General features: G+C 39.8%; 1 protein-coding gene across 5 annotated transcripts in view; it reads right to left on the bottom strand.

Moving 5' to 3' along the window:
* Positions 1-656: 656 nt before the first annotated feature.
* Positions 657-17,366, bottom strand: part of LOC120806526 (3'-5' RNA helicase YTHDC2) — a 34,735-nt gene continuing 18,025 nt past the window's right edge. For 4 of the 5 annotated variants that reach the window (XM_040157794.1, XM_040157796.1, XM_040157797.1 and 1 more), the window contains 13 exons: positions 16,535-16,654; positions 16,129-16,401; positions 14,476-14,602; positions 14,006-14,211; positions 12,432-12,621; positions 11,502-11,593; positions 10,658-10,777; positions 9,280-9,431; positions 6,923-7,094; positions 4,924-5,130; positions 4,556-4,738; positions 1,524-1,598; positions 689-1,359 (listed from right to left, as the gene is read on the bottom strand). In XM_040157794.1, coding sequence (XP_040013728.1) covers positions 1,527-1,598; positions 4,556-4,738; positions 4,924-5,130; positions 6,923-7,094; positions 9,280-9,431; positions 10,658-10,777; positions 11,502-11,593; positions 12,432-12,621; positions 14,006-14,211; positions 14,476-14,602; positions 16,129-16,401; positions 16,535-16,654 — 1,914 coding nt within the window. In that variant the 3' untranslated portion in view covers positions 689-1,359; positions 1,524-1,526. Of the gene's footprint in view, positions 1,360-1,523; positions 1,599-4,555; positions 4,739-4,923; positions 5,131-6,922; positions 7,095-9,279; positions 9,432-10,657; positions 10,778-11,501; positions 11,594-12,431; positions 12,622-14,005; positions 14,212-14,475; positions 14,603-16,128; positions 16,402-16,534; positions 16,655-17,366 lie in introns of all 5 variants that reach the window. The other variant, XM_040157795.1, reaches the window with a different exon arrangement.

Raw genomic sequence — 17,366 nt, forward strand, 5'->3', positions numbered from 1 at the left:
ACAAGCTGACAAAATGTCTTTAATGTTTTTGCAACTATTTATTGGATTGACTTAACCTTTATTGGACATTTCACATTCAGTTTTGACCTCTATGATTTTCATATGCTGATTCTCTAAAATGTATTGTTAAAGTGCAGTGTGGAGGACAATGTATGCGTTTGATTACAAAGGAGTAAAACAAAGCTGGAGATGGAGAAAAGACCATCAGAGTAATCACATCGTAAGCTTCAGTGGTCTCTTGTGATGATGTTCTTACAGTGAGTTTCACTGACGCAAGCCTGATTGATCTGAATTAATAATCATGTAGTATTGACCATTGTCCTTTATTGATTTATTTTTGATGAATGTGCAGTTGGGAGATTGATAACACAATCCTGATTAAACTATTGATCTCTCCAAAAAGATTTACATTTTTTTTAAATTTTTTATTCAGCCCTTAGTCATGTCTTAGGAGCTCCCTGTCTTGTACAGCCCGAAAGGCAAAACTCAGGGCAAATCGTCCACAAAGTGATTGCTAATTATTGTGAGTGCATTATAATAATAATTGAAGGTGACTCAGATTAATGTATCAATATTTCCATCAGATCCCGTCTGTCTTCATGTGGACTGTGGCAGCTGGACAGTCACTGTTAAAGAGCACTGAGGACATCACACTGTTTTAAGAGGAAATGACTTTTTATTTCATCCCAGTAACACAATCATGACGATGCCTTTACTCAGCAGTCCAAAGTTCAATTTTCACCTCTCCTCACACAGCTGCAAAAATAAACACTTTTCAGTTTAAGGTTCAAATCCTAACACATAGTGGAGTTACTTTCTATCTGCACTCAAGAAACAGTTGCAAAAAGTGGACAAATGTGTTCCAAGGAGTCCCATAAATAGTCCCTGCCGATGCCCAGTAGAGCCCTAGGCACTCCGACATCATGAGAGCAAAGCTTTAACACATACACAACATTTACAATAAGTCTAACAAACACAATGTTGGTGGATTTACAGAGGTGTTTATGGACTGTAAATAATGTACACATGTCAGTCTGTCAAACATTAGCATAAAAACTAATCATCATTACATCTTTACAACCATCTGACTGAACTGTCAAAACTGGTGATACAAACATGTTCTAAATCATGTCAGAGTTGTTTTAATCCAGTTGAGAACATCCATAGAGCCACAGACATTTTACTGTTTAAGAACACGAGTACCATTTTGAATACAAGGAATACAAACTGGATGAGAACTTCCTTCTTAGATAGACTTAACCAGGGTGATAGAGAGCTGAACTTCTGCTTTCAGATGAACCAGTCTGATTGTCCTGCCATCTTACCTTCACTGGTAATGCAGTCTTGGATTGTTTAATGCTAAACAGAAATAACACATGTAATTTCTAAAAGATCTACCCCCTGACTGATAGAAAAATATATGTTTCTATCAATATACAATTTAATGCACGAGTTTGAGTCAGATTTGGTGAGGTAAGAAAAAAATTTGGTGACTGTGGTGCAAAGGTGTGTCCTGCTGATACCTCTTATAGAACCTGATTCCCAGAGTTTCTCTTCCACAGCAACAGTAGCTGGCTACCTGCCTGGGGCTCTAATTCCTACACGAGAAAAAAAGAGACGGGAACATGTTTCAAATGCAGTGATTACACTTATTAACATGAAAGCAACTGACTGAATTTCATCCAAGAGCAAAGGAAGTGCATCACGTACGGGCAGAGACACATAATGAAACACTGTATCATTTATATTGCCAAACTTTCTATGAACTGTTTCAGGAAGAGAAACAGAATGCAGACTGTAGAAAAATATGCATTACAGCTGAAATGATTTGTGCATTAATTGAACTGTGGATTGAGAAAATCAAACTGCCAACAATTTCGATAATAAATTAATTGTTAAAGTCAATTATCAACCAAAAACGCAAAATGTGAAAATGTTGCTTTTCTCTCAAATTTGAAATGAAACCTCTGACTCTGGGTCAAAAAAAAAGCAAAACATCACTATCAGAAATTGTTCCCTTTTTTCTAATGTTTAATTAATTGAAAAAATAACAGATTGATTAATCAAAAGCAAGATTAAATGTTAGTTGAGGCCCTAATAAGCATTTAGGACCCCATTTTAAATGCGACAACCAGCAAAAGTGGTAGGCCTTGGGTGCACGGACTGTGTGAGCGTCTCTATCTGCTTTTCGGGTTCATGTATGTGATGCAGTGCAAAGCGCAAAAGGGCTGAGTGAAGATGACTATAGATCAGAGGATGTGGCGATTAATAAATACACTCTCAGCCAATCACATCACCGCTCTCATAGCTCTGAGCAAATCACGGTGAAGCATGATGACAATAGCGCAACAAATGAAGAATCAGTTTCTCCAGGAATCATAATGTTGTCTGGATCGTGCAGAGCGGCTCCATGTGAACACATAAGACCGTAAATCTGCAGCCAGAGGCAGATGGTTTAGGGTAAACAGATAATTTGTACAATGTTGATAAAAGCAAATAAAAAAATAATTTGGTGAAGCTGTTTACATGATCACATCAATCAAAAGGAGGCTGTGATGCACAGGATTAATTAGCCCTGGTAATCAGATGCCTCCTGCAGAATATGGAGTTATAACTGACCAGTCTGATGTGCGGAGAGGTGTGTGTGGTTATTTGTGTCATTTACATGCTGAAAAAACTATAAAGAAAGGGGGCTGTGATACGGAGGATTAACGAGGCAAACACAGTGGGCAGTGTGTGTAATGGCACTGTGTTCCTTCACCAATCAGATGCTGCAGATTAATCCACATATGTGTCCTGCTGCTCTCATGATGCTGCAGCGATTTAATGAACTGAAGGAGAAACCTTTCATACAATATATAGCAGCTGTGGACAACAGATACTGTGACAATGACTCAGATTCATTTATAGATGAGTGCAGACTGATTTAGTGACGTTCCTGCTTTAGACACATTAAGTGTTGTTTCTGATGCCAATTTAAACTCATCCACTGGTTGGAGACTGATTAGTTAAAATGCTTTATTTGCATTTAAAATTATCCAATCAGCCAATCATGTGGCAGCAGTGCAGTGCATAAACTCCTGCAGATGCAGGTCAGGAGCTTCAGTTAATGTTCACGTCAAACATCAGATTGGAGAAAAATGGGATCTCGGTGACTTTGATCGTGGCATTATTGTTGGTGTCAGACGGGCTGGTTTGAGTATTTCTGAAAATGCTGATCTCCTGGGATTTTTCACACACAGCAGTCTCTAGAGTTTTTACTCAGAAAAAAACATCCAGCAAGTGGCACTGCAGACAGAATTACCTTGTTGATGAGAGAGGTCAGAGGAGAATGGCTAGACTAGTTAGACCTGAGATAAAGGCTACACTAACTCAGATAACTACTCTTTACAACTGTGGTGAGCAGAAAAGCATCTCAGGATGCACAAAACATCAGACTTTAAGGTGGATGGGCTACAACAGCTGGTGGTGGTGGTGGTGAAAGGGTGTGGTGAATGTTTCTTCGTACACTTTGGTCCCCTTAATACCAATCAATCGTGGTTTGAATGCCACAGCCAATCTGAGTATATTGTTGCTCACCATGTGCATCCCTTTATGGCCAAAGGTTACCATCTTCTAATGGCTACTTCCAGCATGATAATGCTCCATGTCACAAAGCAGAAGTCGTCTCAAACTGGTTTCATTAACATGACAATGAGTTCAGTGAACTTAAACGGCCTCCCCAGTCACCAGATCTGAATCCAATAGAACACCTTAGGGACTTGGTAGAACAGGAGATTTGCCGCAAGAATGTGCATCTGATAAATCTGCAGAAATCATGTGATGCAATCATGTCAACATGGAGCAGAATCTCAAAGGAATGTTTCCAACATCTTGTGGAATCCAGGCCACAAAGAACTGAAGCTGTTCTGAGAGCAAAGGGAGGTTCTACTGACTATTAGTATGGTGTTCCTAATAAAGTGCGGACAGTTCAGAATCTGAAAAATGTTATTGATCCCTGCAGGGAAATTGCTTTGTTACAATTGCACAAACAAGCAGTTAGGGAAGAGGAAGTAAATAAGTAAAAAAGTAAAAACTACTATATATCAGTAATAATAATAAATACACAGTAAGTGAATAGAAAAATGTACAAAGGTAAATGCACAAAAGTAATGTGCGAGGCAGAATCGCCAGGACTCTGTCACATACAGCAGGTCCAGGGTCCTGTCTCCTCTGGCTGAGACAGAATTTCAAATGCCACCCAGGGGCTGTGCGCAATGCTTTGAATAATTTTTGGAAGACTTTTGATCAATGCTCTTTCAATGGATGGCTACATTCAATGACAGACGGCTTCTAATGAGGAAGAGCAGACGTGTTTGACCGTTTTCCTGTATTTCCATTCTGATTTACTATTGACCGTCTTACCTAATGTGCTGGGAGCAGGATGACACTTGAACCATTCAAACAATTCATGTTGTGGGTGTTTCAGTGTATAACTGCTTGTATCCTGATGTGAAACAGCATGTGTGATATGAAGCAGACTTAGCTGCACCCTGTGTATGCACCATCCTATCACCTGTCCGTCCCTGCTGATCTGGACCTTCTTGTTGTCGTTCCATGGGTTAAGGATGTGTTGGGTGCACTGGAATGGAAGACTCTCCTTGTGGATCCACTCGACACTGAAAACCCCTCCCAGACCCATGAAGCCCCAATCCTGGCAGCTTTCCTGACTGATGACTGATGTCATGTGAGCGTAGCCCTGTGAAAAAGACGAAATACATCCATTTTATTTTATTAGTTATTTATTTATTTAAAGATCCTTATTTATATTGCACTTTCACAGTGGGTCAAGATTCAGGCACATATGGTATAAATTATTATTATAGATTGCATGTAGTATGATGCAGGTTTTAGAGAATTTGTTTTTCCATCTGTCAAAGTTACCTGGAAGTGTCCAGAGCCCTGAACAGAGAAGATGAGGATGATGAGGTTATTCTCCAGGAAGGCCTTGGTCAGTTTGCTCTCATTGCTTGGTGTGGTGGACCAGATACCCTTCTGCTGAGAAATTTCTATGTTCCTGACATTGCTGCTCTTCATGATGAAGTACCGGACTGATGAAAAGACCAGCTGAGGGGACACTGGCTTTGAAAACTGATGGGAACAAGGGAAGGAAAGTAACAACATAACTAAACAGACAAAAACATCCCTTTATCGAACTTCTCTTTGATTATTTGTTGATGAGATAGTAACTAGTAAAATTAAACATGTTCATTCAAACACTGAAGGCTCTCAGGATGACCTGCACCTCCTGTCCAAATGAGATGCTTTACAGGGATTCACCACAGTATCATCACAAGATCCTGTCCCTTGCTTCAGAGACCAAAACTAACATTGTCCTCTGCTGATTAAATCAGAAATGACCACAGGACAGTTGTCCACAAACAGCTGACAAAGTGCTTAATAGAGTGGTAAATTCAGGATTGTTCCAGGTTAAGTCTCATTTTTAGGGGACAAACACAGTTTTTGGGGTAGGGGGTGCTTACTAAGCCTAAAACAACCTGCCCCTAGTTTTTAGTTTAGGCAAATACTGCCTAATACTGAAAATGTAAATGAACACTGCTGCAGATGTACTGATTTGAATGAGGGGCACTAAATATTATCTGATATTGAGCTACTTAAGACGTCTTACTTATCTGGGTAGCAACGGAGCACAAAAGAAGGTGAACAGAAAGCTACTGCATTTGGAATACAGGTTAAACAAACTACTGAGCCACTGTAATCACACACTCTTCCCACAAGAAGTTAGGCTGTATGCAAAAAGGTATTAGTTAAATAATACGAATGACACAATGAAAACAGACAATGTTAAAGATATTTTGTAGTTTAAAAAAAAAGTAATCATCTTTGACTAGATCATTGCTGTTGCTGTAAAGGAAAAAGTAAAGCTGACTGCTTCAATCATAACACGCTGGACTGCTAAAGGCCAGTGAGAGAGGTAGTGAGGTAACATTAATGGGCAAAATACATATCTTGTTGATTTTTGAAGTAAAAATAAGTAAAATTTACCTCGGCAGCAAACACACATTACAAATGAGCCTTTCTTCAAATGTTAATGCACTGTTAATTTTTGTTAAATGACCAAAACATTTTTTTAATTAAAACAAAATAAAGAAATCAGTAATTGTGGCTCTAGGACTTGGGCGCAGTCCATTAGGTTTATAGAACACATGTTGAGACCAGAAACAGTCTAAATTGTCAATGTAGGTAAAGTTAAATTTGGAGCAAACGGTTTTCATCCATTTGTGCCGCGATAAGAGATGTGGGAAGCAGTTACAGCCTCTGGATGTTTAGTGGAATCCATTCTTCCCTCTGTCTGTGCAGTGTTTCCTGTGCCACTGGCTGCCACACAACGCCGCATTTCCACCCCCCTGCTTAACACCTGACAAAAGGGGAGGTTACTAAGCACCAAGTCCAAACTTTTGTACATGCCACAATTACTGATTCATTTTTTTCTGTTTCTTAAGTTCATGAAATAAAAAGTAACAGTACATTAGCATTTGAAGAAAAGCTTATTTTTAATGTATGTGTGCTGCAGGGGTTGTGTTTACTTCCTGTATTTAAAGGAAGAAGAATGTGTGGAATTAAAGAGGTATCTCTGGTTCAGTTGCATTAATTTCGAGCTTTTTGTTAAAAACTGTCCATCAAGAGTCTGAAAAAGTTACAGAGGTGCAGTGGTAAATAAATGGAGTACTCCTTTAAAGCCCCTATACGTAGGATTCAAAATTCTCTTAATCAAGCAACGTCAAACAAATTACAAACCAAAACATATGCATCGAAATAATTTGACAAATGTTATAAATACACAAAGATTATACATATAAAGCCTTTAAAAGGCCACAAAAGAAAAAAAAAAAATCAACAGTGCTCGGCAGACAGTGAATACCTTTCCTGAGGAGGAGGGAAAGGTGGTGTCAGAGGGACTGCCCGAGGTCACACAGCAGGAAGAAATACTGGAGTGAGGGTCATCAGAAAGCTGACTTATGGGCAGTGAGGCGTCATCCCTGCTGTGGGCTTTCATCTGAAGCAGGCCTGGGGCTGCTGGCATCCGCCAAGACCTGAGGAAAAGTGGTAGAATGGTGCAGTAGTATGAGTATGAGGTGAAACATGAAAATGTAACTATAATGATTATCCCACATTCTCAAACACCAGCCTGGGCCTAAACTACAGAGAGCATCAGGCCTTAATTTTCTCATTCCACCTGTTCTAAATTTTAAGTACATTTGTTATATTGTAGTACGATGTCTCCCTTTTTATCATCTGCTCCTGTTTTAATCTGCTGTTGATGCAAACCACATGTCATCTATGTTATCTATGTAACCTGTTGTTTTGTTATATTAGGTACAACGAAAGTCTCCACAGAACTAATTCTATCAGTACAACAGTCGTGTCATATTCAGCACTCTGCTGCTCTGTTTATATTTTTGACACAAATAATGTTTTCATTCAGTTATGAATTCAAATGGCTTCTACATTGCCTTTTTTTTCGAGCAGTGTTTCGAGCCTCCATCAATGAAACTCAACGCTTTCTGCAAGTTTCATATTAAAAGCCTACCAGGAACAGGAGGGATTATGCAATCACTTCTCACATCATGAAGTCCTGGAGAGGGTGGTCTTGGCCCACCTCAGACCTCATGTAAGCACATCACTGAACCCACTGCAGTTTGCCTATTACCCTCAGGTTGGAGTTGATGCCATCATCATCTTCCCACTAAAGTGAGCATACTCTCATCTGGGAAAAGCAAGCAGTACACTGAAGAACATGTTATTTGCTTTCTCCAGTGCCTTCAACACAATCCAGCTCGCCCTGCTGAGAGACGCCGTAGAGGTGCAGGCAGACGCCTCGACAACCTCCTGCATTACTGACTACCTGAGAAAAAGACCACAGTTTGTGTGTCTGAAGAGGTGGTGAGCGGTACAGCAACACTGCAGGGCCCAGTCCTCTCAACTTTCCTCTTCCCTTCTGACTTTTTTGCTCTGAGGAGCAAAGATTTAAAAACCCTATCTCCAGTTGTGGAGAGGAGGTGGAGGTGCTGGAGGGATGCAGACTTCAACTGAACAACAGACTGGACAGGAAATGCAGCACGGGGACAGAGCAGACTCTACATCTTGAGGATTAGGTCCTTTAATGTGTTCAGCAAGATGTTGCAAATCTTTACCAGTCTGTTATAGCAATATAGCAACATTATTCACTGCTATCTGCTGGGGCAGCAGCATCGGAACCAGTGACACCAACCAACTAAACAAACTGATCAGGCTGGCTCTGTGCTTCTCTGGACCTAGTTTCTGAGAGGAGGACACTGCACAACCTGTTACACATCATGTACAACATCTCTCATCATCTCCATGACCTACTGATCAAACAGCAGAGCACTGATTCAGTTCTGCTATGGGAAGTCATTCCTGCCAGCTGTCATCACACTATATAATGAGTCTTCTGTGTGTCAGGACCGAGGACTCCTCTGGCAGTGAAGCCTCAGCACACTTGCTCAATTAACAAGGACAGACAGCTCACCTGGACTTCTGCATTTATTCATCATATGTTTAAGGTTACTGATTCATCTGCTGCTAACCTTACCAATGCTGTCTGTGCTTGTTCAGACCCTCAACATAACCATCTGTATATACGTTGTGTAAATGATTCATATTCATTTATTATACATATATTCAATATACAGTTAATTCTGTTTAATATATGACAGTCCTGCACCTTAATGTACAGATCTAAGAAATATCCACCTGACTTGCACTAACGTACATTCTATATTACAGTACATTACTACCGTTGTACAGTGTATATTCACTACATACCAGAGTTAAGGTTATAGTTCTAGCTTAAGTCTCTATTCTCAGCTTTTAATGTCATTCTATTTTATATTTTTTTTAGTCTGTTTTAGTTATTGTAAATAATTTGGCCTGTTAATTGTACTTGTTTCTCACCTACTTCATTTGTTTTTATGATTTATGTGAAATGGCTGCTGTGACTCTGCATTTTCTCTTTAGGAGAGTACTTTGTCTGTCTGATTCTACAGAAATGACACAAAAAGACATAAATACTGGAGCGGCTGTTGTTTTAGAAAAATGTAACGGTGTAACCAGAAGTTAAAGGAGGAGGGCAGGGATATTTCCTCTTTTTGTCCTTTGATATGGATCTTTACTGCACTGCCAGGAAGGTTAGTCGGACAGTGTGAAACACCACAATACATTACACTGCTATCTAAATGTTTTGAGGCTACTTTATACTTGTCATGGGCGGTGTTGGTGGGTAGCTGGGGGCTGTTCTTGGAGTTCTTCACACAGGCCTGGGGCCCCTCTTCTGATGACATGGGCCGGGGCCGCTGGCCAATCCCTGAGGGCTGCTGCAGGCCTGCTCCCTGCTCCTCTGCTGCTAGTACCTGAGGGAAATCAGTTTGAACTCCAGTCATTAACTGGCATTCTGTTGTTTATGATGTAAACAAATTATAAACACCAAAATATTTATAATGAACACTAGAAAAATTCATGAATGGAATGTTTATAATGTTCAGGGTGCTCATGAATGGAAGTGTACTCATTAAGTATCAGTGTAGCATTGTGCGTCATTAAACACATGACATGACACACTCCTCAGCTGGTAATATACTTGTCAAACATACATTCCCATGTGAACTTTGATCCATTTTCATTCAAATGGATGGTGACCAAGATACACTGGTTTAAAGATTGGCTCTCAATTTCCAAACATCTTTATTATATGAGAGAAAATGATTTTCTGCTGTCTGATGCCAGTTCTGCTTTACAAAGAGCACAAAGAGTAAAGTTTTAATTGAGGTATGATAGTTATGGTATTTTCCCATACTTTGGTTCTTGCCTTGAGTTGTGGGTATTGGTTCAGATGTATTCTCAGTCAGAAATAAAGAAGAATAGTCGGAAATAAACTGTGCACCATTTTGTGCACTGTAAATTTAGAATATTAACCAATAGTTCAATTTCTTATGAAAATTTACTTTACCAAGTTACCCTTTGGTCTTGTATTACATACATTTTACACATTGACTTTTTTACAGATGTATTAAAACTGAAAAGTAAATGGATATAGTATTTAAAGATTCTATATCCATTTACTTTTGGAGTTGTTGGTGTTAATGAGTTGACTGCGCAAATTATGAAAAATATACCATAGTGAGATTTAGATAGATTTGTTAATTGGCTACAAGTTGCAGTGAGACAGACTTTTGTCAACTAAAGGGTTGGTAGAATCAAAAAAAAATTAATGTCTTTGGAAATATGGAACTTTTTTTTTTTTTTTTTAAAGGTTTCATTACAGCACCTAGTACTATGAATAAATAAAGAGATCCCTAATTTAGTGGCAGCATCTTACAATAACAACAACTGCAATGAATGCAATAGAATTATACACACAGCCATAAGATCCACAAAAAATATGTGCATGTAAAAATGTTTGTTGTAACAGTTCTGGTTGTGATTGAGGTGGGTGTGAGAGGAAGAGGACCAGCTGCTCACCCTAGATTTAACAACTTACTCTGGTGTTGTTTGATCTATGCTGTTATATTGTTGTTGTCGTTGTTACTTCTTTTGAAACCAAGTGAAACTTAGAGAAAGAAAAGAGAATAGGACATACAGAAACCAGGGTCCGGATGATGGCCTCGTCCTGTTGAGACCAGGGCTTTGAAGGACAACGGATCCTCTTGATGAACAAATTTTGCCACTTCTGCCTCAGTTCAAACACTAGTCCCGCAGCCTGACAACAACATACACAACGTCAGATAAAACTGCATGTAGCAGGAAAAGATTTAGCACAAAATATAGAGAAGGCAAGATGGAAACAAGCACAAGAGCAGCAGGGCAGAATTAGAAAAACAGAAATAATAGAACAAAAGAGCAAAAAAAAAAAATCAGTCAAGAAAAGTGAGGGAAATATAAGAAATGATAACTTTTTTGAGAATTTCAATTGACTGTAAGTTGAGAAATAAACTATTTTAAAGTGAAAGGGGCAAAGACAGCAAATTTAGTCTCCCTTCATTTTCAACTGAGCCCCTGGAACATCCAGTAGACACTGGTTAGCCAACCTGAACAAACTTTACATTACTATATGGACACAACAACTCAGATATGTACCCAGGGGGTATAGGATGTACAGCCCAATGGGTAATAACTCAAATCTGACAGCAACTTCTAAACTCCACTGTAGCAATGAGCTACCTGCTGCAGGATTTTGAACCATCTGCAGATGAGCCCCATCTTCTTAGCTGAGGAATGGTGATAATGACATAATGATATAGTCATAATGAAACAACAGCACAGATTAATTTCTCAGCCTTTTGGGTATGATCTTAATAATATTTCTGCACTGGCAAAAGCACGGCTGTACACATTTCTTATTATGATTAGAAAAATCACATTAAAATTCATAAACTAAGATTTAAAAGGTTGAAAGGAAAGTGTTTACAGCAATGTTTCCTCACCTCTCTGTCCAACTGGAAGACGAGCCAGTCGTCTATCCTCATTTCAGCTAGGTCCTCTGTCTCACTGTCACTGATGTCATCCAATGGACTTTCTGAAGAAAGGAGAGAACATGAAGACAAAGACTGAATCAGACAGGCTTCTAAATCAACTCCTGTCATAAGGAAAGAGTGCTTTGTAAAACACGTTTAAATTCAAAATATTCAATGTCTTAAAATGTGAGGAAAAAAAATGTAAAATATCACATGAAATATATTGTGACAAGTGAGTTTAATAATAGTCAGGACTTGAAGAATTTGGAAAGGCCATGCCTCCTTTTGATTGGCCTCAGAGAGGTTCTAGCGAAAGAAAAACATCGTTAGGAGTGGAGGTAATGTTGGAAGGCTCAAGGGAAACCATACTCATCTCCTACAGGGTGAATGCTGAAGTATCTGGATAGTAGCAGGATAACTTGGTTTACATGTAATTGAGTATGTTCCCTTGGAAAGCTTATGGGTGTTTGGTTCCATCAGGGCTGTGCATTCACCAGTAAGTTTGTGGACAGACTTTTTACTCAGAGCTTTGCGATGGAGAGCTTTCAGCAGATTATGCACAGTGCGCACTGTCTGGCAATGTTAGACTAAAAGTCTAAAGGTCAAGGAGTCAGTATCATCAGGAATGATACTAAATTTGTGGCGGTCTAGCCAATAGTAAAAATATCTCACTATGGACAAAGGTTCTGGGCTGACAGACAGAAAGAAAAGACCCTATTTAGCCCATGTTGCTAGCATGGTAAAAACATGACATCTTAATAACGACATACACATACTTTTCATCGTACAAAATGTTCACTGATGACTTGCTTGGCTCACCTAAGTGTTATTTTAGTTAAATTCAAATCTAATTGAGGTAACTTGACAAACACATGCAGTTTGTTCTTTTGACTTCTTTACCAGTTGCTTTCTGTACAGCAGGTTCTTGCAGGGAGGGGCTGGGTAGCTTGGCACAACCTCCAAAAATGGCCACAGTGATTGGAGTCACCATAGAGCAGCAGCGGACACTGGCCATCCTGTGGCCTCGGCTCATCTCATCGTAGATCAACCAGTCTGTGGGAAGGGCCTGGGCTGATTTGGCTGGGCTGTTCTAAACAACAAAAACACACACAGTCACGCAACTACAATGTACAACTACAATGATGACCTCTGATATCAAAAGACTGGTTTCTGCCGCTGAAGTGCCGGCCATAATAATATCTGCTGAGGGAGTTCAGTGATGTTGTTTTTGTAGCAGTCTACCTGCAAGTGCTGCATGGCAGCAACAGACATCAACAAACAGCATTACCGCTGGCGACTTCAATCAGGCAAATTCTGTTTTGCTGAAATTCCACCAACATGTCAAGTTTACTAAAGGGGGAGAAAATACACTGGACCTTGTTTACATCCCAGTTGTTGCTGGTAATCTATGAGGGCTCACTCTTACCATTAAGACTGTGTGTTGTCTTTAGTTGTTAATTTTTAGCTTAAAGTATTTTTAGGTATTAATTTGTTTTTTTTACACATATTTACTGTTTTGCACTGATCCTTAATGTCTGCTCTACGTGGCACTTAGTTCCACGAGGAACGACATTTCGTTTCCCTGTATGTATGTCATGCATATGTGTGGAAATGACAATAAAAATGAACCTGAAACATTAAAATCTTGAGGAAATACAGGAGTTTAGCTTGGTTTAGAAAAACACTGTATATATATCTATGCAACTGACGTGCTCAGTTTAACATTCATATATTGATGTTGACCTTTGCTACTTCTGTCATCTCAACAGTTCCTCCATCTGTTTCACATCAGAAGCCTTCCAGCTGTTTAATGGGAAGAATCCTTTTGCTTCCTGGAAGTTTTTTATTGTAAGACAACTGCAGAAAGTGGTGAGCTTCATTCAAACATTTTTTATCCAGCCTGTATTTGTTTAAACAGAAAGCACAGAGCATGTAACTGAGAAATACTCATTGTTCAGTACCAGCTCTTGCTTGGGAATTTATTCGATTTTTTAAGAAAGAAAAAATTCTGGCAGTGCTTTGTATGGGGGCCACCAAGAAAATCCATTTCATTCTAATTGCAGAGCAGTAAAGAAAATATGCACCCAACAAAAGGTTGAAGGGGTCCACGTGTACAAGTGGTGCTCTCTTCACTGGCTCACTACATAAAACAGGTAAGTGACCAACCCAGTGAGACAGCTAGTGCAACAAAAACCTGTTAAAATGAATTTTGATGATGTAATTGCTGGACCTGACAGGCCTGAAATCATACAGTCTGTACAAAGAATTTGTCCATAAGAGGAAAGTGGGAGGGATTTTTTTCATGGATTACGAGAAGTCAGAAGAAGAAAGACCACTGTACCATTTTACCACTGTAAAGGTTTGACTCCTCTGGGCACTGCTAATTAAGCAGAAGTCGAGTTAACATCCCTCTAGTTATAAGACCACAAGGTAAAGACAGAATTACGTATTCATGACATGATTTGCTTTTCTACCTCCTTGAACTGGGACTGGCTCAGGATAGAAGTGGGATGAAAATGGACCTTCTTCTCCCTGTTACTAGAGAGCAGGGAGGTCTCCTGGTTAACATGGACCAGGTTTGGATACATGCCAGCCACCAGGGCTGCCTTCACCACGGCCCAGTTCTCAGAATTCAGATTCACATCACGGATGTCACTGCCTCCACGGGCCCGCACAAAACCTGGGGGGACAAAGAGGCCGTTTCAAATTCATTTGTGTCATTTATTCATTAATTTGACAGAAACGGTTATAATTAGAAATGTCAAGTTTTTTCCATATTACGGGATATCGATTATTATTGTGAGGAATGTTTGGACTTTGTTGCAGCTTTCCTGTTAATGTGATAATGACAAAATAAAAGATAACAGCTGGGTGATGCTGGGTCATACCAAACACAGCTGGTGGAATGAGAATGGAATATAAAGGCAATGAAAGTGAAACTGACCAATAGCACGGAGCTGTCCCAGCAGCTGTGTCCTCATGCCAAGTATCATGTCCATGGTGGCCTGGGACAGGAAGTTCTTCTCGCAGAAGACTCTCTCCCAGCCATCACTGCGGGCCTTCTGCCATGCCTGAGACCACACAGGACAAACGTGAACATGCTGTTAAGTAGGGCAAGGGAATATGACTGTACTGTATGTCTATATCATGATAAACTGTTGCACATTATACTCGTAACAATACATTTAGTGATAATATGTTTTTTTTTTTTTTAAACAGAACACAATCATTCCTTTTTGTCCTTATTAATTACTATATGACCATCTGAAAATTCTGGGCTTCTAGATATTCTGTTCAAAAGGGATGAGAATAAATCATATGGGATTTAGATAATTTACTTACAGCAGAAGTCATAAGTTTATATACACCTTGGCCAAATACATTTAAACTAAGTTTTGCACAATTCCTGATATTTTATCCTGGTAAATATTCCCTGTCTTAGGTCAGTTAGAATCACTACTTTATTTCAAGAATGCATGTCAGAAAAAAGTAGAGAGACTTATTTATTTCAGGTTTTATTTCTTTCACATACCCAGTAGGTCAGAAGTTAACACACACTTTGCTAGCATTTGGTAGCATTGCCTTTAAATTGTTTAACTTGGGTCTAACGTTTTGGGTTTAGTTTTCGGGTTTCTGCCTTCCACAAGCTTCTCACAATAAGTTTCTGGAATTTTGGCCCTTTCCTCCTGACAGAACTGGTGTAACAAAGTCAGATTTGTAGAAATCCTTGCTTTGTTGCTTTTGTTTTCCTTAAGCTATTATGTCTTGAGATGTTGCTTCAATATATCTGCATAATTTTCCATAATTTTACCTCTCTTGTGAGGTGCACTAGTCCCTCATGCAGCAAAGAACCCCCAAAACATGATGTTGTTCTTTGGCTTGCAAGACTCACTCTTTTTCCTCCAAACATAATGATGGTCAATATGGCCAAACAGTTCAATTTTGGATTCATCAGACCAGAGGACATTTTTCCAAAAAGTGAGATCAATGCCCCCATGTGCAGTTGCAAACTGTAGTCTGGCTTGGTGGTTTTGGGGCAGTGGCTTCTTCCTTGCTGAGTGGCCTTTCATGTTATTTCTATATAGGACACATTTTACTGTGGATGTAGATACTTCTGTACCTGTTTCTTCCAGAACCTTTACAAGGTCCTTTGCTGCTGTTCTGGGATGGATTTGTACGTTTTCCACCAAAGTATGTTCATATCTAGGAGTCAAAATGCATCTCCTTCATCAGCGGTATGGCGGCATGGTGTTTATATTTGTGTATTTTTGTAAACTACTGTATCAGCCTACATGAATCTAAGACTCATGTTCTGATGTCTCTTTTCATCTTCTGTGATGTGGAAACATGAGATTTCCAAAGAGTCAGAGAAAGTAAAGTGTTGTGGTCATTCAGTTATTAAATCCTAGCGCTCCCCAGAGCGTCGCTCCTTCTGGGCTGCTGACAGTGCTATCAGCTGGACAATCAGCCACACTGGACGACAAGAGGGGAGGTTGTACCAGTTTCTCCAGGTTGGGAGCATCCGCGTGCATCCCCATAAAATCAATCGCTTCCTATATTCACATAAAAACGCACATTTTATATGGATCCTACCTACCTGGAAGGCTCTCAGCAGGGCCATGTGGTCACTGAAGGTGCTGGAAGTGAAACGCTTGCGGCAGTGTAGTGCAGCTCTTTTCTGAGAGCCCTGGGCGGGAAGGATGAAAGGGTCACGATAGGCCAGCGTACAGGCAATGGTTAGAATGGGGTCCAGACACTTGAGTACCACGGCGCACAGAACCATCTTGCCCAGGTGGGGCTCAATAGGTAGATCAGCCAGATGGTAGCCCAGATCAGTCAGGTCTTCATACTGGTCCATAGCATCTATTGTCTGAAGAGAAAGGTGCCTTACTGCTGGAATTATGTAGGTGGATGTGCAGGCGTGCGTGTGTGTGTGTGTCGTGGCTTGTGTCGGATATCAGAATTAAGTGAGGTATCCAGCAGGATTTGTTAGTACTTGTTACCTTAAGCATGTGCACAGCGTTCCTGATGGCATGTGCAGGAGGAGGCTGTGGAGCTTTGGACAAGAATTCAGCCACTGGACAGGATGAGGGAGCCAGCAGTTTGGTCTGCAGACACAGTTCCTTAAACACACAACATGACATATTATGAATATTACAGGCTATTAGTAAGTCTGCTGTATTTTTAAGTAGCACTCTGTTGGTGCTTATCAAGATTTACTTAATTTATGAGAATCCTCCAAAAAATACAAATTATTTTGATAGTGATAGCAGCCATTGTTTTTTCTCTTCCTATTATATGCTGACTCTCAAGTGAGGCAAACATACGCTGGGCCAGGACAACATGCTTCAGGGAGTGTAAAATGCAGTGCTATTGTATATAATATGAATCACATTAACTGATACAACACTTAGGACCCTATTTTATTTGTGCAAGTGTAACGACCAACACAAAGCCGTGTGACTTGGGTGCACGGACTGTGTGAGCGTCTCCATCTGCTATTCGGGTTCATGTATGTGCAGCAGTGCAAAGTGCAAAAGTGCTGAGTGAAGGTGAATAGAAGAAGATGTGGTGATTAATAAATACACTCTCAGCCAATTACATCACTGCTCTCATAGCTCTGAGCCAATCACAGTGAAGCATGATGACAATAGCGCAACAAATGAAGAATCAGCTTCTCCAAGAAATCGTATTTTTTTCTGGATTGTGCGGAGTGGCACAACGTGAACAAGGACCAAACGTGCTGTTTTTTTTCTAACAGTTAATAAAAATAATTATTATAGAAGCAAATAATAAAAATGATGTTTACATGATCTCATCTATACAGAGCCTGTT

Source organism: Xiphias gladius, chromosome 20 (genome assembly GCF_016859285.1).
Source record: "Xiphias gladius isolate SHS-SW01 ecotype Sanya breed wild chromosome 20, ASM1685928v1, whole genome shotgun sequence".
In the NCBI taxonomy this organism is placed as follows: Eukaryota; Metazoa; Chordata; class Actinopteri; order Istiophoriformes; family Xiphiidae; genus Xiphias; species Xiphias gladius.